The 26,459-nt window shown below is 39.6% G+C and overlaps 1 protein-coding gene across 25 annotated transcripts in view; it reads left to right on the forward strand.

Moving 5' to 3' along the window:
* The window catches only part of TENM3 (teneurin transmembrane protein 3), a 1,325,064-nt gene that overhangs the window by 990,100 nt on the left and 308,505 nt on the right, over window positions 1-26,459 (forward strand). For all 25 annotated transcript variants that reach the window (XM_068681265.1, XM_068681272.1, XM_068681274.1 and 22 more), the window contains one exon: window positions 16,991-17,293. In XM_068681265.1, coding sequence (XP_068537366.1) covers window positions 17,062-17,293 — 232 coding nt within the window. In that variant the 5' untranslated portion in view covers window positions 16,991-17,061. The remainder of the gene's footprint in view (window positions 1-16,990; window positions 17,294-26,459) is intronic.

Genomic DNA, 26,459 nt, shown 5'->3' on the forward strand with positions numbered 1-26,459 from the left:
GAAGAGGCAGGCTCGTGTTTGCACAGGTCCTGTGGCTGAGCAGAGCCTTCAGCTGTCATTTGTAGGCTGCAGCTCACATTGTGCCTGTCTGCAAGTGCAGTGGCTGCTCTGTTAATTGCTAAGAGAGCAGCTGAACAATTGCTCATCTGAAGTGTTCTGCGCATTCTCCCTCTCTGTTGAATCTACAGGCAGCCTAGCTGCCTGAAATGTAAAAAAAGAATAAAAACATACATAAAAATCCTGTTTGTGAGCTTGTAGAAATTGCTGTATCATTTAGAATATCTGTAGTACATGTAAGTTCTGCCATGAAAATGGATGCTTGAATTTCTCTCTTTACCACGTACCCCAAAATATCTCATCGTCATAAAGCCTACGAGTTTATTGGAATTTTTGAGGGCCTGGCAGAATCTAGACCTGCACGTGGTATTAATGAAAATTTTTTTCTAAAGATACGGAGATGATCCTACAAAATGATATCACAGACTCGGAAGGCACTACAACTGTCTAGATTACTCAGTTTTACACAGGTTGTAAAATGTGTCTAATGGGAGATTGCAGACAAGCAATATTTGAGAGGTGGGAAGTTTATGACCTTTCCTGATGCTTTGTGCGGTGTGCTCCTGACATTCAGTACAGAATTGAGATGTTCAGGGAGCTTTTAAATGAGAAACAGAGGCTTTGTCCTGTTTTCAGAATAAGAAATACCTATTTCTGGTGTATTCTGTCAAGAAAATATTAAAAGTAAATATATACCAGATGAGTAAGTGCATGCTGGCTTTTTTTTTTTTTTTTTTTTAATGAAGCCATTCACGTTTATCCTTGTTTGGGGGTGTGGGTGGTTCTGAGCGCAAGGCGTCTGGGAGAAAGATTACCCTCCCCTGGTCAGAGTATTTCTGTTCTTGCTGCTGAAGCCTGAGAGTGAAGTTCATTGATCTTAATAATGAAGACATTGAAAAGCCCTTCATCAAAAGCAGGGAGAGCAAACTGGACATTTGGTGATATATCTGAACTTGTTAGGAGAGAAGGAGGGATATGTGGAAAAGATGGCAAGCAACAAACCGCAGCCTATTGGGCCTTATTTAAGCACTAGGGCACAGAGAGGGGAGTGGCTTGTTGAAGTGGTTTGTGGAAAAGGGTTTTTCTGTTGTTTTAGGTGGTTTGGTTTTTGTGTGTTTGTTTGTTTGTTTTTCTTTTTTTTTTTTAGTTCTGTTTTATGTTGGAGAATGGGATCGTCATAATTTATTCTCCCTTATTCAGATATTTTTCTTGACCATCAAATTGATTTCAGCCAGAGGAAGTAGAAGAATGAAATACTTACTTGTCACTAGTAATAGTTGCAGATGAATAAAAATTAAAAAACAACCAACCAACCAAAAACTTCAGTGCCACTTTTTGCTGTATCATCTGGCAGATATTAAAATATCCCACAATACCCAAGCTTTCTTCATGATTAGACACAAACTTGGGAGTCAGTGCAGCAGCCTTTGATTGGAGTTTGCTTGCTGGAATTTGCTAGAATTTCAAGTGTTAAATCAGAAACTTTTAACCAATTGTCTCTGTTTTGAAAGTGAGGTAGTCATTATAATAGAGGCTCTTTGCATATGTGTTTAAAGTAAGCTTTCTTTGTCTAAAAAATGGTTATAATTTAAGTGAAGGAAGAGTCAAGTAAACAGTAATTAATCCCTGTAATAAGCCTACATTACGTACCTCTGTCTTGATCTCCAACAGATACCGTTTTCCAATAAGGCTGCATGCAGTATGTGCACATACTGACAGCTTTCCACTGTTCTTTTTAATCACAAGATTAAAGAGGAAATGGCAGTGCATTTACGGGTCTCTCCAAAGAGGCCCAAAGAGGAGCATTCTCAAGTGTTAGTCTTCAGAAAACAGGTGATAGCGCTGCTCATGTTTATTTTTAATAAATGTTTTTCAAGTAACGCTGTTTCTGTGCACTGCTACCAGATTGCCTGGTTACAATACGTGTGCTGACATCTGTTTGGTTTATAATTAAGCGTAGGCCTTCTATACATTAAGCATCTGAAATAGCTCCAGAAAACACAAGTGCTGGCACAGCGTCTCAACACTGAAACTTATCCCTCTGTTGTGTCCCCACACAGGGGGAAGAAATGCCCATTTTCCCTCAACATTGTCTCTACCTGAAAGGAACAGAGGAGATTCTGAATTCTGCACAGCACTGAAAGTTTGTCATTAGTAGTTGTAGCAGCAGCAGAGAGGGTTGTGGGGTTTCTTCTTTGTTTTGTTTTCTTAAAATGCCTGATTCTGAGGCTCATCGAAGGATTCATTTCACAAAACTGCATCTCAGATTTGGGTATTTTAGGTCTGTGGGAGCAAGGGCAGTTTTTTCCGAAGGATCAAGAAACAGAGTATTTTCTTCTTATGTAAGGATCTGTATTTAAATAAAGGTTAATATTAATCACAGGCCTTGTGCAGTAATGGAACAAAAGAAGCTGTCTGAAAAGGGTTGGCTGTTCCAGCAAGTAATCTCCATGAGTCATTATAACATTAGTAATAAAGCAGATTTTTTAACCCATAATTTAATTACAACATATGCAAATCATTTGTCTGTGAAAACAAGTAAATGAATTCCCATAGGAATTACATGTACTTTGAACAAAGGTAGGCACCAAGGCTGTTAAAATGAAAACTGATATGTGGTGGAAGGTGATGCTTTTCTTGATACCATTTAGAGTTAATACATTAATATATATGGTTAATATACTTAAATAGACACTGTTTCTAAGTTTTCTTGAAGAAGCTTGCTCTTAACAGTAGAGTTTAAAATGCTTTCACTTCAGTGGGTCAAATTTAATGCTGTATTTTCTAAAGTTTCCTCTCCCTTTTTGTTCTGAAGGCTATTGATGCTTGTTAAGACTTGAGGAAGTGATGACTTGCGTGCAGAGTGTAATAATTGCGCTGTGATTTTGCATGCGTGTCGTAAGTAGTGTCCTGTGACAAACGCCGCTGGCTCGTCAATCAGACATTATTGCCCAAATGAGAGCCCGTGTGGCAGCATCCATTATTATCATTGCTCCCTGCTACACCTCACAAAGGTTTTGCTTATGGAGAGAGTGAGGGAAAAGTGGTGGAAAGTGGCAAGAGAGCTAATGATCTACAGCTCTCAGGCGCCCAAGTTTTTTAAAACCTTTCAGAGGTTGTGAAGTTCTCTTTTTGCATTTAAAGGCTATTGCTCACAAACTGAGTGGAAGGAGGCGTGCTTTACTGTTGCACTGAATCTTGTTAAATTAAAAGGTCGTGCACTCTAGATAAGGAACTAAGAATTTACTGGGAGTCAAGTTAATGTTTCAGCAGTCTAATAGCCTGCATTAACATAAAAAAAGCCTTTTTAATAATACACTTAAAATTGTTAAACATAACTTCCCAGCACCTGTCCCTTTGGTGTTACTTGCCCTTCTCGTGTTCCTCTGGGTTGTGGGGTCGGCAATAACACAGGTGGGGGACGTGGGTGTACCTGCAGGTAGCCTCCACCATTCCCTGTCCTTCACCACAGGAGTGTAGTGTTTGTAGTGGGGCTTCTTTCCTCATGGTCCGCTTCGGCTTGATTTTATGTTTCCTTGATGTAGCCAGCCTGCTTTCTTCTCATTCATTCTCAGCTAAAGTTTTGCAAGTTGCCCCAAAACCTCCCCCAGACTCAGGTGCCAAAAAGGACTACTGTCTGATACCTGGTGGCTGCCCTGGGGTGTCAGACTTTCCCCACACAGGACGTTCTCAAAAGCAGGTTAAGATGCAATTCCTGGACAACCTGACATCACTTGAAGCAGCCCAGGTCAAGACAACCCCAGACAGCTCCTGAGACACTGCACTGCCAGGTTGGTACAAAGCCTCTGGCCTTTTTCTAGCATTCACAAGGATTGTATTTATTGGGCTGTGTCATAGATAGAAATATCACTAGATTAAAGCTTTCTGTAATTAGGACCATCTGGTTCATATTTCCTATCCAAAAGAACTGTGTCGGTCAACGCTGTCAAATCTCCTCAGACTGTCTGAAGGAATAGCTGCAGGTCAGAAACTTCCTACTTAAAACTGGCTCAAAGGATTTATTTATTTTCAAATGAAAGCCAATAGAAGCAATGAGCTAATACGTTGCTACGTAAGGAGAAAAGGTAAATGCCATGAGTAGTCTTCTAGTAGCTAGCGTGTCCTGTGCAGAAGGTTCTCTACTGCCATGAGTACCTGTGGTTGCAGCGGTGGCATTTTGTGTTGGGTTGGCTCTGTGTGAGCACTCTGTGGAACTCCAGGCTTTTCATTTTCACCAAACCTGATTAAACCACTTCTTCTCCTGGTTTGGTGACTCCCTCCTTGCCACATCAAGGCCCAGCTCCAGCAGGAGGAACATGGGATGATGCTATGGGTCCAGGTCTGTTTGGTTGTGGAGCGCTGCAACACAGGCTAGCTCTTCTTGGATGAGCATTCAGACTGAGGCATCTGCAAAGTGGGAAGGAGAGAAGGGGATGGATGCTATTGCAGTTGCTACTGTTCTTCATCTTCCTTTTCCAAAACAACAGAAAGCTGTTCTGCTGGAGTTTTTTAGAATGACATTTTAAACCAGATTTCTTGTAAGCATCGGCCAGTTCTTGTAGGCTTCCTGTGCAGCTAGTAGGGAGAACGTAGGCTCCCTCAGAAAACTCCCACGTCTTTTTTTCTTGGTTGCATGAAAAACTGGACTCTAGAGTTTTGTTGCAAGTATTCTGGCAAACTGTATTTTGGGAACCTGAGGTACATCTCATTTCATGAATCTGACCCGCCTTCATGGTGCTACAGACAAGACATTCAGAAACTGAGATTGAGATAACTTTCTAAGGAAAACACATTGTCCTTTCATAAGCATGGCACGCTGCTATGAATAAGCTTTCAGGAGTGATGTTGTAGTGAGGTAAGATATTAGTTCCTTAGCTCCTGACTGTACCTGTTATTGAATCAGTGTGACACAGTCTCTAATTTAGCAGTTCTCCAGGACAGTCAGTACCCTTTATATTAGTCAAGTACCAGCTGGTAGTGTTTTTGTGGTTGTTGCCATACCGTTATGAGAAGTAACTAAGTCCTGTGGAGGATGCAGCCTCTCAGCAATGGTTCTGACCTGCCAATAGACAGTACTTCTCCCTTCTGAGGCAGCAGCAGCTCCTGATAAATCTGACACTCGTGCTAAAAGCCACTGATCTCTGCTTCACGTACTCAGGAACATAGCCCTGCGGTTATACCAGGTAAGACAGTACAAAGTAATAGATATGGATGGCTTAGGTTAGCTACACAGCGTTCTTTAGTATTTTAGATTCAAGAGAGAAGACTGCTATGTTTGTCTCATTCACAACCCCCAACAATGCTTACACCACAGGACAGTCTTCATAGCTCTTCTATTTATATGCAGGTATACATGTATGTATATAAAGCATTTATATATATATATATATATGCATACACAAATATTTCACTCTCTTTGTAATGTTTAATTAATCTTCTCAGTGTTAGGGAAGCCAGATCTGCACATCAGTGAAGATCTGATGTTTTTTACAGAATCAGGCCACAGAACTAATATCTCCTCACCTTTCCAGGCTCTCTAACCTACTTTGCTCTAGTCTCCATCACTCTGTTATGAACTCTCCGTACACGTCTGTCTCTCTGTTCCAGCTGTGCTTGGTGTTTGTGGGTTTGGGGATTTTTCTTTTGCACCGCTTGCTGTCTGCATGTGAATTCTTAGATTTCAAATACTTGCATTCAGTTATACGGAGATCTAACTGACATAACAGAGTATTAACATTTCCTTTATCCTTCCCATGCCCCGGTATGAAAGGTAAGCTCTCCAAATGCTTATATCCTGTGCTAAATCTTTTTTCTTTCTGAACACCTGTTTCTTGCAAACCCCAATTAATTCACGCCCGCCCACCCACACCCCGGTAATCCTGTCCTGGAGCACACCAAGGCAGTGTGTGCATGAATGTTGATGAGTGCTTTGAGCCAACCTCTAAGCTTGCAGGGGGTCAAGGAGGAGCGAAGCAGCCCATTCATTGTCCTCAGCTGAATAAGGACACCCCGAGAAGATGAGTACATCCGGAAATGATAGCTGAGTGGTGTGATCCCCTTCATTCATCCTGCTGGGCATTCTCATCCTTTCACCTGTGTGCGTTAAGAGCCTGTGATATTCATCAGACCGGCTCCAGTCTCAGGGCTTATCTCCATCAGTGGTTTTAAAAGTGCACTCTTCAGTCACTGTAGCTGCATCTGCACAATAAATTTTGCTGGCTTAAGCTATGACTTATAGCAAATTTGACTATACTGGCAAAACTTTTCAGTCGAGACTGGGTCTCTCAGTACTGTGCATTTTGAAGCCTGTTCCTCAGCTGTGCAAATACAGAAACAAGATGTTGATTCCTTCAGGTGCAGGTACAGGTGCTAGGCTGTTTCTCCTTTCTCTGATGGCTGCATGTGTTTAGTCCTGGCCCACCTCTCAGAAGCAGGAGAGAAGGATCAGAATTTCCTTAAAAGTCTCAATACTTCTGAACATAGCTAATGCAGCTGAAGGAACTTCTTAGGCTTCCTACTGTGCTGTAGTGTCCTCCAAGTTAGGTTGAAGATGAGCCCCTATGCTCCATTGTGTAGATCAAGAAACCTTCCAGATCCTGACTTCCTGAATGCATCTCATGCCCTCTTTCTTCTCCCACAAAAACATCGTGAGTATCAAGAAAATTCAGGGTTGGTGCTTGGAAAAGCCTATATGGGAATGGGATTTGTGTCCGTAGCTATAGATGTAAGAAAAACACAAATAGGTTGTTATTAGGTACAAAGCTATTTAAATAATGAATGATGGCAAATAACATGGTGATGCTTCCATTCTGTATGTTTCATATTAAAATGGAGTTGGAAATACTTGAAAGTGGATGAAAATTGAACTGTCTGCTCATCCCTTCAAGCACTCTGTATGCATTTGTGTGAGGCATCTTGACTGTCGTTCGGGGTCTCTCTGGGCTTTGATTTCCCTTTCCTGTATGTGAGCTGAAGCCTGCAGTGCTCCTGGCTTTTGGTCTTACTCCTGTGCTTGCTGAATGTATTTAGTATGAAATACAGGTAGGTGGAGGAGAGTAAGTTCAGTTCTGCTATTACTGACCTGTGGAACTTCTGCACGAAACTCACATTAGATCACAAAGGATTTCATTGATAATTGTTGAATATTTTCATTACTCAATTATAGTTGGCTGTGCATGCACGTGGAGGCCAGCTTTCCATTTGTTGTACAAAGGGGTATTTTTTTAAGGATAGAAGTTGTCCATCCTTTAGAGGTCACTTTCAGATCTGTTACTGAATTGAATTGCTACTTCACTTAAAAGGGCCTTTAATCAATGCTTGTACTGCGGAATTCTGGATATTGTCTTGCGTGGGAATAAGTATTTAAAGGAGCAACATCCTTGCCTTTCAAAAGCACAATGAGAAGCTGCTCAACACTTGCTATAGCAGCTTCCTTTTCCTTTGCAGAATTGGGATCTTCGGGCAATGAAGTATTATTTTTTATGGGCTGTGACTGGCCTGTGTCAGGTCTGTGTGCTGCACCAGGCGCTGTCCCTGGGCCCTGCCAGCAGCCACTCGTGCAGCGTGTGGGAGCACGGCTGGGTGCCGTGCCTGCGGGTGGCTGACACGGGCAGGAGAGGATGTCAGCAGGAGACAGATCTTCATGGCACTTCTACAGCTTCAGGAAGGAGGCTTTGTGTTATTAGGGGTTAATCAGGTGTTCTCTGAAGGCTGTTACCAGAGAGGGTTTTGGTTGGTAGCAAGCTAGGGCCGTGCCAGGGCAGGCTTCATAGAAGCTGTCAGAGGGAAAGGTGGTTCTTTGAAGGAACTTGCTAAGTAGGGTGGGAAATTGTATGCCTCAAATAGTTAGCCCAGAGCCTATTTTGAAATGCGTCATTCTTTTGTTTGCCTTAATCAAAGCCTTTGTTGGGTTGAATTTGGAGACAAAACATGGGGATGTAAGACTGGAACAGGGGTGATTAGAGGACAAAAAGAGGTTGTATGACCTTTATGGTAAGGCTAAAAATCTGACACTATGAAAGGGATGGTTTGAAAGACAGAGGGAACAGGGATTACAGGAAGGAAGTGATCCAGCAGAGCAAGCATCCTCCGCCCTTCACTGTGCTGTAGGGTAGCGCTGGAGAGGAGGCAGGGGTGGTGAGCAGAGGGTGCAGCTCCTGCAGGCAGGGACGCAGGAACCTGGGAGCACGGAGGGAGTTGTGACAGCCAACACAGCCTGACAGATGGGATATCCATACACAGAGTAGGCACTGCTGATGCAAACTTCAACAAGTTAAAGAGTGCTTTACTATACTTCACGCTATGTGGGCATCAGCTAATAAATTTTCACACTTCTGGGTTAGGAGTGGCGAGCAAATGTTGTAACAGTGGGAGTACAGAGTAATGCTGGTGTTGCTGTGGGGGTTGTTCATCATCTGGGGGACTCCAGTTTGCATCTGTACGGTTTTGATTTGTTGCTGGTTTGGGAAGGAAAGTCGTAGGGGCAGGGGGTAATTTTGAACAAAACAGAGTTGTTGAGCATAAAAAACAAAAAACAATTGGCAGCATGCCTTATACATCTTCCTAGTCACTCCGTGGTGAGGTGAGTCATTAGTGAGTCTCCAGGTTTCCAGACAGAGACAGTATTGTAATTACAGTGTGACTGGGACTGAAAAATCCAGTTACCCGTCTGATCACTTTCAAAAGAAAAATCTTCCTGTATATGTCCTGTGTTTCTTGGGAATTTCAGCCTTTGCTGTGAGGAGCTGTACATGGAAACCAAGGCCGATGCTGTTTGTGTCCCATGTCACACAGCCACAGCTCCGGCACCTACCCTGCTCTCTTCTTTCTTCCCTGTCCCCAGTGGTGTCCTCACTGGAGGTTCCTCAGGTCCTCCTTACATTTCCACAGGCCAGCATAAAGATATTTTCAGCTGTATTCTGTAACAGTATGCCCTGCCATGGGCATGGCACCTCGTGTACTTCATTTCCCTTACAGTGACCGGAGAGAGGTATGAGTTTTGAAGCCTCGCTACTGCCAAATTGTTTGAAATTAACTCTGTTAGGAGAAAGGGGGGGGGGGGGGGCGTTGAATGCCAAACAGCCTGTTCTGATGGTAAAGCCTGACATAAGATAATTTTGTTCCCCAAACAGGAATGAAAAAAAATGTTGTGCTGTGTTCTCCACTTGGGGATTGTTGGACCTTTGCTGCTGCTTGTGGCTTGTTGTGTGCTGCTTCTGTGTCAGGTTCTCCATATCACTTCTTTTAGTTTTAAAAGTCCCTAGGTTTCTTTGGTTTTATCTCTGAACAAAAGTGGACTATTTCAAGAAAGAATCGTTCAATGATATTCTTGAAATTTCAAACAATTCATCTATTAAATTGATCGAGAAGGAATTATACTTGCATAAATCAGGAGGCCATTTACATAGGTTGAATGAGGAGAAGGAGTGGGAAAATCATGCCTAAAAGATGGGTCAGGAAGGAGGCGATGGCATAAAGGATGAATTTCAAGTTTAAAAGAGTGGAAAAAAGTATTTAGGCCTTCTTAATTGTTGCTGAATAATGAATTATGCAGTGCTGACTCTCAGAGTTGATTATTTTGCTCTGCAGTAAATAAGGCATGATGCTTCTCTTCTGAAGTTTTGTTTGTTCTTTTCCTCTGTTCAGGTTTTCCTCTTAGGGTTTGCTCTCTTCCTAGGCTTGCTGCATCACTTCTCATCCCCAGTGTTGCCACTCTGAATTATTCCTTCTCCCTCCGCTCACTATCCCGAGTTCAGCTCGCTGTTCATTTTTTCATTATGCTGCAGCATTTCTGCTCTCCTTCACCTCTCCATCTTTTCATCGCATATTCTCACCCTCATTTTCAGTACCGGAGCACACCACATCATTTCACTCTTTCAGTCTTGGTGTTCTCTTTCTCACTTACCTCTCTCAGCCCTTCAAGAAAAAAACAAAAATCTTACCCAAATCCCCCAAATTAGACATCTCCTCTTAAGATCTGAATGCATGACAGCTCCTGCAAACCATTCCTCCTAGGGAGGAACAGAAATTGCCAGTGTTAGCCCATCTTGAGTTCCTCCGGAGAAGTTGTTCCAGTTCCCTAGCCCTCCCTGCTTGCAAGTTATCCCTTTCTGTAGGGCCTACTTGGCAGCTAAATAGCCAGCACAGCCCCAGACCCTATGTGTGCATGGTCCAACTGTGGCATTCTTCAGTTCTTGCTCCTGGAGGTTCACAGCCCTGCTGTGGGAGGGCCTCCAGCAAGCCCATACAGCTGCAGCTCCATCTCAGATGCTGCTGCACAGTCCTGGGCTTTGTACCTTCAAAGGAAAATATCATCCAGGGGAGTGCTCCCATCATGACGGGGAGTGCAGCATCGCACTCAAAGGAGAGGCATGAGGTGTTCTTCCCCTTACTATTTTTTTTTCTTTTTCTCCCCTCAGGGGTTTCAATTGTAAGCACTGGCAGCAAAATTGTTGCACAAACGTCAGCCTCTGTGACTAAGCAGGACCCTGTAGATCTCTTTTATCTTCTTGCTAATTTTCTTAACTGTCATTGCAACGAATTTTTCTAATGAACATCGAGTACATTTATTTGTTGCTTATTCTGCCTCTGATCAAGCTGAGATTTTCAGATGGACTGTGCAAAGTAATCTTTATTAACATTATGTCCTGTAGTGATGGCAGATATGAATGCTCTGCTCTCCTGACTAATGCAGAAAAATGCTTTAAGAATATGCACTATTTTTTATTGGTGTTCTTTTTTCTTCCTTTTTTCTCTTTCTTTTTTTTCTTTTTTTCCTTCCCCTTTCTATTTTTAATCTAATTCTAAAAAGTAGGGTTAGGCAGTGGCTCAAGGAGGCTTTTTCAAATTTTAGTTTGTGAACTGCCTGTCTGGCAGGCCATCTGTTTCCCACTCCCCCTTAAGAATGCTGACTTTGGACGCTTTTCTGGGCTGGAAGACAGACTTTTAATATTAAGAAGTGAGTTTCTAGATATGATGACCTGAAATATCCATGTATTAAGAGTCATCAGTTTGACTAATGGCACACCATGGCTACAGATCATCCTAAGCACCTCTTCAAAGTGTCATTTTTCCAGCTCAGTTGATTTCTGACATATCTCACTTTATCAGCCATTGAAGTGGAAATTTCATCACTCTTTTATGCCTTTTGAGTTTTTCTTAGTATTTGTTTGTAATAGGTTTTATGGGTGATTAGTTGTGTGAATTGTGAGTATCTTTTGTGGACAAGAAACTTTCTTAATTTCTGCTTGATTGTTGCATATTACACTTAGTCTTTTTAATCTTCTTGTTACTGCAGCCAAATTGGCTTTGTTCTTTTGCTATTAAAAGGCATGCGAGTATTATAACCAGTGCAAATTGTAATTAATGTAATATTTACATTAACAAACAAGTACAATTAAAAGGAAATTCCAATTAAAATAATTCAGTAGACCTACTTAGACATTATTTGTAGCACTTGTTTTCATTGCTGACAATAGGAGCCAGCTTGACTCCCAACCTGTACAATCCTCTTCTCTTATTTCAAACAGAAATGTGAGCCTGCTCCTTCCCAATACAGCCCTGCTATGCTTTCCCTGCCCGTGCTGATGTAGTGGTGCATCACAAAAAGCCTGTTCCTGACCAAAGCAAGCACAGTCCAGCCTATGCTTGTATGAAGGGATCAATGCGGAAGGATCAATGTCACCTAATTCATAAGAATAGTAATAAGTAATAAAAATAATAGTAATCCAGTAATAATGCAGGCTTTTGAATGCAACCATGAAAGCTGGTGTTAGAAATGCTTAAATTGTGAGATTTAGGTCTTTGGAGGGAAGATTGTGTTAAAAGTATAAGTTTCTTCTACAACTCCGTTCTCCTGCCTTGAGGATGGAAGGGAGAGTTCTGCTCTCAGCGGTGGGTGCCTTTTGTTAGTGCTGCTTTCTGCCTGTGAGACCGAGTTCATACGCTGGGCTTATAACCATATCTCATGCTCATTACTGTGCTTCTGTAACAAAGAAATCTACACATTTTACCCTCTCATTTTTAAAACCTTTTCTATTCCAGCACTGTATATGTTAAAATAATACTTTAGTTATTCTCAGAACCAATTCTATTTTTGCTTTTTATGTTTTGAGCTGTCTAAAATGGCTATGCACATTGAAAGGGAATATAATATATGCTGTAGCAGATCCATAAATCAACACAAGCAGTAGTATAGTCTTTTCCATACAAATACTACTTGTTTTGTTAACAAGCATCTTTTTCATACCTTTTTCTTATTTTGTGTCTGCATAGCTTTTGGATATTAAAGGACATATAAAATATTGAGGTATGTTTAGGCTTCTTAATCAGTTACGTTACTGTTTTAACCAGCTTCTATTCTGGAAGAAGATCCTGAGAGATGGGTAGGGAGCACTGTGTGCATTGGGAGAATTGCCATCCTCTTGCCGAACTGTAATAACCCTTTTGGGGAACTCAGATTGAATTAAATGCAGTAATTTACCATAAAAGTTTAAAAGGCCTGCAGGCATGCTAAAGTTGTAGCTGGATGTTTTAGATAACACTCTGTAGTATGACCCTAAATCCTCATTTACATCTTGGCAATTAAAATATATACTACTTTTTATGTCTGCTGTACTTTTCCTATATTGCAGCAAAGGGCTTCATTGGTAAGGTATTGTTGTTTGTTTGTGAGAAGTTAAGCAATTGTTTGTTTTCACTACAGTGACTGTATTAAGAGTAACCGAAATGCTGTCTTGGAGATTTTTAAGTAAAATGTAAAACTACTACTTTTGCATCAGCCAGCTTTGGCTGTGCCTGAGACTTCTGTTCAGTCATCGGAGCCCCACTGTAGCTTCAAGAGTTGTGCATGAGAGAGCCTCCTGCTCTGGTTTGGTTTGCATGCTCAGGCTGTCTACAACACTTTGAATAAAAGAACTGTGATCTTACAACAAGTTGATTGTTTTAATCACTATTTGTACATTCCTTATCTGACTTTGTAATTAAATATTGTGTGCAAGTATTTGCCCACAAGGGAATGAGTTCTGTGGTCCCAATGACCTAGTCATGTACCGGAGATGCTGCTTTGATTTTCCTGCTTCCCTTCTAAATTAATTTTAGAAGAAATAAGTAAGTATTAATTAAAAAGCAGGCATCTGCTGTTTATGGTTTTGGATGGTTTTTAAAATTTGGAGTGACAGTAGGAATGTTTGGTCTGATTGGGGCTGCAATCAGCTAAGCTATGTACACAAATGGAACGGACATGAATATATAGGAGCTGACATCTCAGTCTGCTGATTAACATCCTCTCTCCTGTTTAATCCAAACAGCAGCCTGTAACACTGGTCAGATCACCAAAAAGGTCACAGGAGATCCCAATAGTCAGTGACACATCTGAGCACCCTCAGTTCTTCATACATAGAAAAGCATCGGGCAAAAACACTTGGAAGAGTGGCATACATCAGTCAGTTAACTTTCAATTGTCTTCAGTATATGCAGACCATTTCAAGTTAGCATTGTAATGCAATGTGTAACGGCATTTAGCATGGCTGTTTTGACATCCTCTTGTGAGTGGGTGAGTTACTGGTTCAATAGCTTTGTAAATATTGCTCTATGAAAATTCTGTCTTTCATTTAATTTGAGCAAAGCTATTTGGTGGACCATAAATATTGACATATGGGCAAAGATTACTTGCAGATGAAGGCAAGTGTTTTTGTAACATGTCACAAAATAAATTTAATTTTATTTGGTTTAAAATTTTAATCTGATTTGTCAAAAAAAACTATTCATGCATCAAATTAGTTGCTGCTTTCCCTTGTGTTTGTATTGTACTCATTACCAATATTTCGTCTGAGCTTCTTCTAAGGCATAGTGAAAGAAAGCTAGACAGTACATTAGGGTAACTCCCACTGGGATGCAGCTTTTATGATACAGAAAACAGAGGAGAAGAAAAAATGAAATGTGTTGAAATTTGCCTACCAGTAGTTTCAGTTAAATCTGAAGATTTGAGTAAGTTGGTTTTTTTTTTTTTTTTTTTTTTTGTGTGTGTGTGTTTTTTTTGTTTGTTTGTTTTTTGTTTGTTTGTTTTTTTCAACTATAGTGATCTTTATAAGAAAGCTGCTAAGCAGATGCCACTACTGACAGGATTTTTTTTTGTGTGAAATCTTTTTAACATTAATTTAATATGTTGGTCAAATTTGTGGGGGGAGGAAGGGGTGTGTGTTGAAAACTGGGGGCTTGGAAGGGGATTCATGGAGGGAGAAATAAGTCCCACACAGTCTTGAGACTGTTGCAGTATTTAGTACTGCAGTGGGATGTTTTGTTCAAGACTTAAGGTTCAGATCTTGTGAAGCTATCTGCAAATCTTCCCTTGTTTGACTTGTCATAACTAGACTAATAAGTAATTGTTAATGCCAATATGGTTCTGTATTCAGCAAATACATTTGTGTTCTCTCTTTCTGTGTCTTGATTCTGGTACAGGACATTTATTTGTAGACTTAACTTTAAAATAGCTCTTATTCTGTCTCCTTATCTCCAATGTGTACGTTAATTCACTGATGAGAAAAACCGGAAGGCATGAGCCTAAGGATGTTAAATATTTCCTAAAGCTTGCTGAGAGATACTAATAGTTTCTCAGAAGTTAAAAGTTACCAAAGGTAAACAGGTGTTTTGTATATTGTCAGGTTCAAGAAGATCAGGCTCTTAAATCTGACCGTTTTGTTTTTTGTTTTGTTTTTCAAAATGCCCGCAAGAAATCCACTACCCTTCGTTGTTCATTGTGGCACAATGCTCACAAAGTGTCTCAATAATCTGGTGCCATTAAACAGCTTGTGTTTTTTTTAACCTTTTCGTTCTTTGCCTGGAGAGGCAATAGATAACCCAGAAAACTGCCTTTTGATGTTTTATTGAATTCATTGACTTCTGTGGGAAGCAGATCAGTAGTTCCTCATGCTACAGCATAGATTAAATCTTTGAGGATTTTAGCTTGGTATAGTAACAAAGAATTGTGTAAAGAGTGGTCTTTTTTTGTTTGTTTGTTGCTTTTTTTTTTTTTAATGTGAACTACATAAGCCTGGAAACTTGAAAAAAATCACAATTACTTAATCTTTGATGAAGCATTGTGCACGACAGTTTTCGCATGGACCAATTTAGACACATTAGGAATTATTGTGCCATTATAGTCTTGAAACATGTAGATGAGAGGGGAGATAAGCTTCCACCTGAAATCTTTACACTGAAGAATACCTGTGATTTTTAAAATCACAGTTCAGCTTAACGCTAATAAACCAAAAGCTCACAAAATTCTTAGAAAATTGTTTTTACATGAACAGAACTTGCATTTATTAGTCAGTAAAGTATTTTAAAATCTGGGTGTTCCATATACAGTAAATAGGTAGGCTACACAGACATGCAGGTATCCAAGTAATCATAGCTTAAGTAAAGTATTACACTACTTCAGTTTTCTTGCCAACATACCGATATTTTGGATTCTTTTACCACTTGAAGAACATTTGTAAACGTAATAAATATCAAAGAGAATTTGCTCAAATGGGAGGCTTCATAGCTTTGTCTTTTAGTCTAACTTGAGATTCAGACAGGTCAAGAAACGTGAGAGCTTTCCAGAGAATTTCAAAACAGATAGGATGATAAAAGACCTGCCATTCAGTAACTTGAATTACAGTTCAGTGTTAAATTAAATACTCTCTCAAAATCATTTCAGGAATGACAACTAATTAGTTGGATATTAAATGTTTAAAGTGAAGCGGGTGAAGAGCTCTAAAGCAACCTTGTTTTTACTGAACAAGGTGCCAATGGAGTTGGGTATTGCTTTGTGATATGTGCTGCAAACTGTCATTTTAATTCTACATCACTTGACTGATAAAACTTTGCAAAATAATAATTTGTGGTATTTAAGTATGTTAAATCGAGTGGAGCACCAGGGAGAGAGTTCTTGAGCCAAAACAGAGAGCCCTAATGTATGATGTGTTGAACAAGAAATATCAAAGTCATATAAAGTCAAGAAATATAAAGTCATCTGAACTGTTCTTCCTTTAGACATTTTGTCAGCTGTTCAAATATATGAATTATATTCTTGATTTTAATTTAGCTCTTCTCTTTAAAAACAACAGCAAAATTTCCAAACTGTTTCTTACTCTGTCAGAACTGTACGTGTTCCTGTGAAGCGTGCAGGACCCGTGAGATGAAACTGAGAAGTCTTGTTTTGAAAACTAATTGGAATGAAACATTAAAGAAAAATAAATAGCAATAGGATTCTTACTGTAATGTTCCTCAAAAACATGATGGAAGGAAACATTGCTCGTGACTGTCATTTTCAAATCAAATATGTACTTGCTTTCCAGCAGAAGTTATATAGAACATGCTACCTGAGAGAAGCCTTTCTGCATATCACTGCAATGTTTTGTACCATGCTCAGAAATTGTGTGCATGTTTTTGATGAGAACAGTTCCAAAAGAATAGAATTGACAAGAAAAATTGTAGAAGTCTGTATATCAGAACCAGACGGTAAAACCAGAAGTTTCTGACAAGCAGGAGAAAAAAGCACATATATCTTTCCCATTAGAGCATGCACCTTTCTCTGAAAAAGTGAAACCGACATATTTGCAGGTATAAAGACTTCAAGCACATAACATGTTCTTTAAGTGGGAAAGCTGAGTTCCCCCCCTCCTCTGAGTTTTCAGTCTGCTTTTGGTCTTCTCATCTTTCCTATAAAAATAGGAGTACCCCATGACTTGCATTGCTTTTAACAGGAATTTCTTGGCGAGTTTTTTGTCAGGATAGCTCGTATGTGAAACTGTTAGAAGTCTTGCAGACATGACAGGACCACGTTTCGCCTGTGGTCAATCAGGCCTTGCTTTCTGTATCAGGTAGCTAGGCAGCAACCAGAGCAGTTAGAGAACATTGTAACTCGTAGTCTGTCTTTCTGAATTTATTTTAGGTGGATGTGAGCTGAATGTAGAGAAGAATTCCTAGCAAGTTGGGCCGATGAGCGCACGGAAGGAATGAAGTATGGATGTGAAAGAACGTAGGCCTTATTGCTCCCTGACGAAGAGCAGGCGGGACAAGGAGCGGCGCTACACAAATTCTTCCACGGAAAATGAGGAGTGCAGAGTGCCTACACAGAAGTCGTACAGCTCCAGTGAAACCCTGAAAGCTTTTGATCATGATTCCTCTAGGTTGCTGTACGGAAACCGGGTAAAAGACATGGTCCACAGAGAAGCAGATGAGTATTCCAGACAAGGTAGGCAAGACGTTTTTCTCTGAACAGAGTATATAATTCATTAGTAACACAGCATTCCTGCTGTGGGAAGAGTATGTTGTTATCCCTGTTTTAACAGTTTTAGTAATACTCTACAGACACACTACGCTTCATTTGTATCCCCCTAAATATTTTACAAAGATGAGAAAGCATTACGCACCATCTTTGGAATACATAATATATGATGCACAAGAAAGTTACGTAAACAGTCCGCGTTGGTCAATGGCTCAGTGACAGCATGGCGATTTCAAGTGTGAAGTACTCAGGCCTTACAGTTTAAAAACTAGACCCCCAGCATAAATTAATCTGATTAATGGATTGTCCAAAAGATTGCCTCTCCAATATCCCTAAACTGTAAATAACTTCAAAATTAATCAAATAAATGAATACAGCTGTTCCAAGAACACAAGGCACTATGAACAGGATTGCTGAAAAATACAGTGTGTGTGGATGAGTAAACAAATAATATAATAACTCAGTAATGGAGCATTGTAGAACAAGTAAATTAGGTGAATTAGTTAGAAGGGGTTTGGTTTATTTGTGTGGGGTTTTTTGTTTCTTTGTGTGGCATTCTTTTGTTTGTTTGCTTGTTTTTAGTGGATGTTCATGGTATCTAACCAGATGCTAACTGGTTGGTGTCTTTCACCATTAAATGTTTGAGTCCAGGACAGTAGAGAGATGAGAGAATTAAATACCCTTGGAGATATCCAAAACCCAACTAGATATGGCCCCAAGCAGTTTGCTGTAGCTGACAGTACCTGAGCAGAGGGTTTGAACTAGATGGTCTCAAGAGGTCCCTTCTGATTCTATGAGGTTGCACTTATCTCCAGTTAGGGTCAAGCACTCATGCATCACTTTCAGATGCAATTGTAATCTCTTTAATTTGCATTTCTAGACTTCCAAAACAAAAATACTTAATATAAGGAGGGGGGGGAAAAAAACAAAAACACACTGGAATGTGTGGAGTACTGCATCCCAGCCATCTAAAAGAGTAAAGATAGGCCAGGAGCTGTTTGAAATGAAACCTCAGTTTTCTGTGTAAAGCTACACTCTCTTTTTTTGTGGAAACAAAAATAGAGTTAGGGGTAGATAAAGAAAGCTTTCTCCTGGTGAGAAAGACTTTAGTTTTAATTTTAGGAATGTTTAAAAATATTTTCCTACTGGTGGTTTTTCTTTGTTCCAAGTAGAATAACTTTACATTAGAATTAGAGCTGTGCAGATGGTGTTGACTTTTTTCCCTACAAATGTTTGCAAAGGAAATAAAAATATTTCTCTTAGGCTCATGTAACTGAGGATTGCTGCTACTGTAGCCTGTCTGCTTTCTGCTGTGTATTTTTGGTTTCTGTGATGTGTTGAAACTTCAGGTCATCACTACTTTCAAGTTTAAGTCATTAGTCACCTTGATCCTGTTACTTTACTAAGGAAAAATCAAGAGGAATGAAGCTTTCTAAGGCCCATACTATAGACGCTTTCAGAGTAATAGTGACAAAATTATATCAAAATAGACACTGTTTATTTAATGTTCCCTAACTACGAATTCACAAACTGTTCCCTGAATAGAGTGCTGTTCTCTTTAAACAGAAATAATGAAATGGAAGAAATTAAGTAATCTGGCATCCCGCATATGATGAAGCACAGGGGCTTGTGGTTATTTTTCCTCTCCATTTTCTTCAGAAAAGTACATAATACTTATTGCCCAATATGCAATAAGTTACACATCTGTAGGTCTGGGATGTGTAGTGTCGTCTTCATCTTTCAGTGGTCTCGGTACTGTCATCTGTCTCCATCTGATTTTTCTCATTGTCCTTTCAATTTTTCTTGTGTGGCTTATTGGCTTCCTCTGATGTTTGCTGTTTTAGCACCTTCAGGGACTACTTGCAGGTTTGATAGGGTCAGTTTAGAAAGGGCTTGTTTTGCAGTCTTAGGTACAGTGTTCCTTTGATTCATCTTTGACTGAGAGAATTTACTGCTTCTGGCATTGGAAGCATTTGGTGGAAAAGGTGTTCAAGGTCATTTTAAAGGTTTTTAAATAATATATAAAACATGCTTCCCTTTATTTTTTTGCTTCTGTCTAGAAATAGAGTGCAGATATGTAGCTGCTTTGAGAGTCTGCATTATAGTCTGCTAATCCAACAGGAAATAAATCTATAAGTTAAAAACAAAAAAAAAAATCAAGTGTTGATAAATGCCTTTAATTGGGAAATAATTTAAAAAAAAAATTCATGACCACTGCTTCATTTCTTTTTCCAGATTGTGCACAATCTTATTAAATTTCCAGTGTCCAGTGGAAAGCTACTAGAATAGTTACATGAATTTCTTGAGTCTCTCAAATCAGACACTATTTAAAAATGCCAGTGAGTTATTTCAGCAGCTATTGTGGGGTAAAGCCCTTCAAAGCTTTTTGTTAATGTATCAGAAATCTACCACCTCTTCTTCCTGATTTGTCTCACTGTACATCTTTGGTATTCCTACTTCCAATATCCATGGTATAATTCTAAAGGGGATACTGCTGTAGGAAATAGGTGTGCCCCATTTAGTGGTAGCGTTATCCCGGGAAATCTTTTCTTACGGAGGGGAAGTTCCCCAGTCATCAGCAGCTCCTCTCACAGAATCTTTCCTTGTCCACTGAATCTCTCTTGCTTGAGATTAATTGCATAAATTGAGGTAACAGCCTAAAAGTAGATTTTTCCTTTTATTTCTAAAAACAGCATTTAAAATAAATATTAAAATTACATGAAAAAAAACAAAACAAAACCAAAAAAAAAAAAAAACAAACATGAAACTATTATTCAACTATGATTATCTTTTTATTTTTGAAACCCAATTGACAAGATTGGAAGATCCATCTTTTTTGAAAGATCCTTGATCTAGGCAACACACTTGGAGTTAACTTCAGGGAGAGAAGACCTGCTGTGGTCTCCTCTACCTTTTTCTCAAGCTCCTGTGTGTGTCGCAAGACTGGTTTTGTTTTCAAACTCTTCAGGAAAGGATTATTTAGCCTACTGTTTTTAGAACTTCTGATTTATTTGTTTTCACTTTGTTGTTAATCCCCACATAAGATGAAAAAAACTGGTAAATGTGTGAGTAATTAAACTTTGTACCCAGACGTGTAAATAAAGACCTTGAGTTTTTTAATGAAAAGTATTTTTCAGCTAGATACTCGATTTTACATTGCGTGTTTGAGAAGATACCTAATCTCATCCTTGACAGTGGATATAGCACCATGAGAGACTGTTTACTTTCCGAAGTGTGATGATATGATTGCTTGCTGTTTGTGTTAGAGAGGAAGACGATACCTATTTACTTATGCTTCCAAGTATCCAACTATAATGAGCAGTCTAATTTAAATATACAACTTTTCTAATTGAATTCAGCAGCCTAAATGCTTATGCTTTGGAATATGCCCAAGTATCTTACTGAATTCAGGATTAAAGCTGAATGTATGAAGTTAAATTTCTCTGTTGCTCAGAGAGACATCCCTGTGTTTACAAAATGAAATTGCTGTGTGAAGTGATAAAAATGTACATAGGAGAGTGCTAGGCAAAAATATCTGTAAGTGTTGCATGACTATGGATTAGGAGGGAAGGATTGTAGAACTACAGATAGTAAACAGTATTTTTTAAATTGCATTTAGAAAAAATAATTGGAATTATTAATATAATAATTTGCAAACAATTTGAAGCTGGTCGTGAATCAAACCAGCAGGACTCACAGGAACTGAAAAGCTTTTTATGTAGATGCATTGTGGTAGCAAGAAAAATACTGGCATGCAAAAACTTGTCTTTATTTATACAGATACATTTTGAAAGGGAGAGCAATATGCAGTACTTGTTAAGTAACCATCATTGTATTTCAAAGATTTTTGTTGTTGCAAGACAGTACAATGATCTTACAATGTAATCCATGTATCAAGTCAGTGAGATTTTGTGTGGGAATGGGAGGCTAACCATGAGCACAGGTGGCAGGATACACTGTAGCTTTGTGCGTGCTCATATTTTCATACAAAATAGTTACAGCACTGTTTGTGAACTGCATGAAGTGAAGTGCTGAGCTGCAGGACACCTTTTACTAATAGAAGAGGCGATGAGGTGGTGCAGGTTGTGTTAAATTTTTACTTTTTGAAAGCTTGATGTTATCTGTAGTTTAGCCTGGAGGTAGTTAGTTGGTCTTTATACCTGGCAGCGAGAATGAGTTCACTGTGTTTATCATTCAGCACAATTGGTTGTCAGCAAAGCCTCAACGTGAATTTCTTTTCATGCTGTCCCTTTCAGTTTTGTAGGAGAAGGTACTTGTGTGCATCTTTTTGTGTCTTCACTCTTCTGAAATACTTGGGAGTCTAATAACTCCATGGAGCTGCAAAAAGAGGGGCTGAACTTAACAAAGAAGCAAAGAAAAAGAATTTCTTTCCTTTACAATATGCTGGATCACTGAGAGGAGGCTGCCAAAAAACAAAGCCAAGCAGAGTACATTACACTGTGCTGATGAACTGTAGCTACTGTTTAGATGTCCCTCCCATGATGATTTGATTTTGGTGCTGGAAAGACCTTACCATTAAGCAAAAGAAGGACCTGCAGTAGTGCTATATATGCTAGGACAATTTTATTTTATTATTTAAGATGTTAAACACTGTCAGGGATTCGTGTTTTAAGACTTCAGAAACATGAGGCATGAATTGCAACTCCTAGCTTTATGTAATAGGACTCCAAAGTTTATTGCTTTTAAATATTAGCTACTTAAAATGACTTATTTTGATAGCAAAATAATTAATCTTTTTAGTCACTATAAATGTCGACTCTAGGATTAAGGGATCTAAATGGTCGTGGCTTTAAACCTGAAGCTCACGTACTTCAGACTTGCCTGTGTGAGGCATTGGGAGGGCAGGTGAGAACACTGCTGACCTACCAGTACCTGCGCCTTATTGATGAGCTGATTTTGGCTATTGAGCAGGCAAGGGCTTCTTGCTAGAACTGAATCAGCCTGCCCTGCAGATTGTTTACAGGAGGGTATGAAATGATGCACAAGTGACTTTGTGATCTCCTGATGAACAAATTAATCACCATTCAGTGACATTGCAAATGCCGTCTCCAGGAATCTGAGGCAGCCCTTGGCAGTGCAGTTTTATGTGTTTTATATGGAGAGCTGCAGTGCAGAATGGGTCCTTACTGGGCTTCTGGCAGATACTTTCTTGTTATGCTAAAACACAGCCGCCTGCAGTATCTGCCTGTTTTGAATGGCTACCTTTTGTAAGAAGCATAGTGCCACTGTGTTCTGGGTAATTTTGTGGCCTTGAGCTAAGCACGTAACCTCCTGCCACAGGTTTTTTGCTTTTTTTTTTTTTTCTTCTCTGTAATACAGGAATAACACTTACCACCTCGCAGGCGTGTTGGGAAGATTAATTAGTTTATGTTTGCAAAATTCTTTGAAGATGAAAAGCGCTGTAAGTGCTAAGTAATGTTATCATCTTACATTGCTATACTAGTTACTTCTTAAAGCAACAATAAGAAGTTAATTGGTTTTCAGGTTCCAGGTGATAAGGATCTGTTGACTTTTAAAGTTATTCTATTAGCTACAGAGTGGTACTAAGAAAAACATTTCACTTTCATTTGGTTAGGAGTATATTTAGCTCATGCTCAGTGATACAAACGCTTTCTCTAAGGTATTCATCTAGTGGAAATTGGCCCCTTGTGGGTCATGGTCCGCAGATGAGCTATGGATCTGGAGACAAAGGGCAATTGTGATTCTCCAGGGAAAAATCAACCTTGGTTATTGGCAGCACACTGCTTGATCAGGCATTTCTACATGGCCTTGGTCCACAGAGTAAAAACCTTGTCTTTGACTAGTCTCTTATTGTAAAATAAGAGAATTAAGTTCTTGATCTTAATGATTACAGATTTTTAAGGTGAACGCGGGGCCTTCACAAGGACTTTCAGCCATGCAAAGGAAGGTATAGTAGAAGGTCTGCAATTGCTCTTGCAGCTCTCTGCAGCTCATATAGTGAGATGTATACGTCGCTCCCGTTCATAATAAAATCTGACCAGAGGACTGGGGGGGATGAATGGATCGCATGCATGACTTTGAAAGATGACTTCAGGGTGTTAATATTGATGGAGAGATCAAAGCTGGAGAAGCGTGCCGTCAGAGACCGGGTGGGCAAGGGATGCAGAGGCTGAGGAGTCCCGTCTGCTGATTTATTTAGCATTTAGGGCTGAGGCTCAGGACTGTAGGCCAGCCTGTGAGGGACTACTTGTTCCATCAGTAGTAAATTTATATGGAAAGTGAAACAGATGTAAAGTAGGAATAATTTCTCGGATCGTCGATACTTTCATAAAGTAGTTGAAAATGTTAAAACTTACTGGCTTGAGCGCCAGTACTTAGTGCTACTTAGCATATTAAAGCCAGAAGAAGAAATGGAAGGGCCATCAGAACATGTCCCTCATGTTCCATGTTTGTACGGTTTTGATTTGCCATGCCACAAATTTGTCTGAGCCATAAACCCTTTTTTTTTCTTCAGCATGATGGACACCCTGCTAGAAAATGTAAATTAAGCAGGATGTGGCCCCTGTTGTGGCTATGTGAAGGGAAGTGTGCTTGACAGAGGGAGTAATAGAGGCTTTCTGCAGAAGTCCTTGGGTCTGTTATTCCTGTTGTTCCTTGTGCTTACCTGCAGTGATAGTCCAAGGGCCTGTTCTGCTTACGGTGCTTAAGATTCCCATGGATGTGGTGTACTTGTTTAGGAAATTGTGCAAATAGGAACATATGCGGCTACTCTGAATAACATATATACATTTCTTTACACTAGTTCAGAGCCTCTTGAGCTAATCAAGTTTTCTACTATTCTGTGAGACGTCCCTCTGTGGGTCTGTCCACTCACTTGGGATGGCAGAAGCGCCTTTTCTCCTGAAAAGGCAGATGTAATGGTGCAGGGTTCTCTCCTCCACACCTGGAGGAACAGCAGTGAGCCTGAGCTCTTTTGTGCACACTTCCCTCCTTGCTGCCTCCTTCCTCCTCACCTTCTTTCCCCATTTCAAGCCATATGTCATGTCATTAGCATCCTACTGACCTTAATGTGGCAGTTCATACCTGTCAGGTCTGTGGTTTTAGGCTCTCTGTAGACTGGATATCCATCATCTCTGCATTGCGCACCCTTGGGTCATATTTTCTTCACATCTATCAAATTTAGGCTTTATTTGTATTTTGTAATAAATGGATGCTGAGAAGTTGATGATTCGCACTGGTCCCAGGATCCAAAGTTTAAGACAGAGGCCTAAAAATGTCTATACTGTCATCCTGGTTATGATCAAGACTTTGCATTCCTTGCTACTCATGGTGTTTTATTTCTTTTTTAAATCCACAAAATCCTCTTTTTTTTTTCCTTGCTGCCCATGTTCTGGACAGTCGTGCTAGTTGCCTTTAATTTGGATTCTATGTTACTTAATTATATTCAGAAAACCATTTTTTATATGAAATCCAACCATTTGGAACTGTAATGTTTGCATTAGTAATTCGTTTTCTGCAACATGACTGCTGATGCTGTAGCTTGAAGCTTTGAATTCTGCAATTGTGAAATTATCTTCAATTGACTTTAATCTTATTCTGCAGTACCTTCGGAAGGGCTTGATGAACAGTCCTTTATCCTTACACTGGATTAAGAAGGGCTTCTTATGTTCTCGTCTGTGGATTAGTACTGAGGATCCCCTGCCACCCTCAGGGAATAAAATTGAGTCCCCTGTAGCACGCAGAGGAGTCTGCGTGTTTGAACCCTGATTTGGAAAACTAGTGTCAGGAAGGAACTTCATTCCACTTGCATCTGTTCTGCTCTATTTCTTAAAAGAAAAAATTCCCAGACTAGTGTTTAAAAACGTGTTTCTTGTGATTCTGTAGCTTATTGCCAGCATGAATATGTGGTTAGTCTAAGTATCAAGTATCATTTATTTCCTTCTAAATAATAAGAGTAGGTATTTTTATAGAAGTGGCTTAATTTTGGGGTCTTTTCATTAAGAACTCTTCTACCAAAAGTGGCAGAGTAAATGCAGCTCAGAGAACTCTGTGTAGCTCGTGCAAACCTGCTCGTGAGTCTCTGTGATGGTGGCTTTGTTCCCCCCATGCTCTTGGAAACCCATAAGGAATGGGAGAGCAGGGTGGGTAATGTTTGCTCAGAATAACACAGATTAATGCTGTTTGTTGTCACGTAGTGTACTGGATATACTGAGAAGCAGCGTTCTTGCATATGCATCTTGCAGCTCCACTCTAAGTCAGATAATGGCAGGGAAAAGTGGTTAAGATGGAAAACTGGGACTGAAAGGTTGAGAAGATAAGAAGTTATGAGGAACAAGGTTGTGATGAGTTAGGATTAAAACACAGGAATTAAAACGATAAAAATGTGACTCAGTAGATTAGGATGGTTTAAATTTCATAGATAATTCTCATAAAACAAAAAAAAATCAGAAGAAAATAATTAAAAAATAAAAATAAAAGGCAGATCAAAAGATTTGTTAACACAGGCAAAGCTTATTACTCGTCAGTCTTTACTGCAGTTTCTTGCATCCTGGCAAGGAGAACTCTGCAAGTCCACCTTTGAAAGCTCCTGTTTAGTAAATATACCATGGCGTTTGTGTGACAGAACGAATGGTATCACATCTATTTCTCATTCTCTCTTTTCTGTAACCGTATTCTACCTGCTTAACTCAGAATCCTAAAGACAGCATTTGTACTCTTCTTATCAGAGCTTTGTAGAGCATGCAGGGCCTCTATCTTTTGCCAGTTCCTTTTCTGAAATCTTCATCCTTTCATTTCCAGCAAACTTGTTTTCTTAAAATGCATTTGCTTCCAATTTTATGTCCTTTTTCTCAAGATCTTTCCTTAGAAAGGAGTGCCTTAGAAAGACTGTTATGTTCTCTTTGCCCCTGGTAAACGGGTAAGAAAAAAATCATATTTTATTTACAACAAAATTACATATTTTTTTCATTGAGAATCCAATCAGAATTGACACTTAGTAGTAAGTAATGTTTCAGATCCCATAGGACTGCTTGGGATTCTTGCTAAGCCAGTACAGCTCTGCTTTGTGCATCTATGAAGAAAACATCGTCTTAGTGGTCCAGCAGTGACTGTTGGAGAACAGAACAGTCTCCTGCCTATCATTCTGTACAAA

This window comes from Anas acuta, chromosome 4, assembly GCF_963932015.1.
Source record: "Anas acuta chromosome 4, bAnaAcu1.1, whole genome shotgun sequence".
NCBI classification, from domain to species: domain Eukaryota; kingdom Metazoa; phylum Chordata; class Aves; order Anseriformes; family Anatidae; genus Anas; species Anas acuta.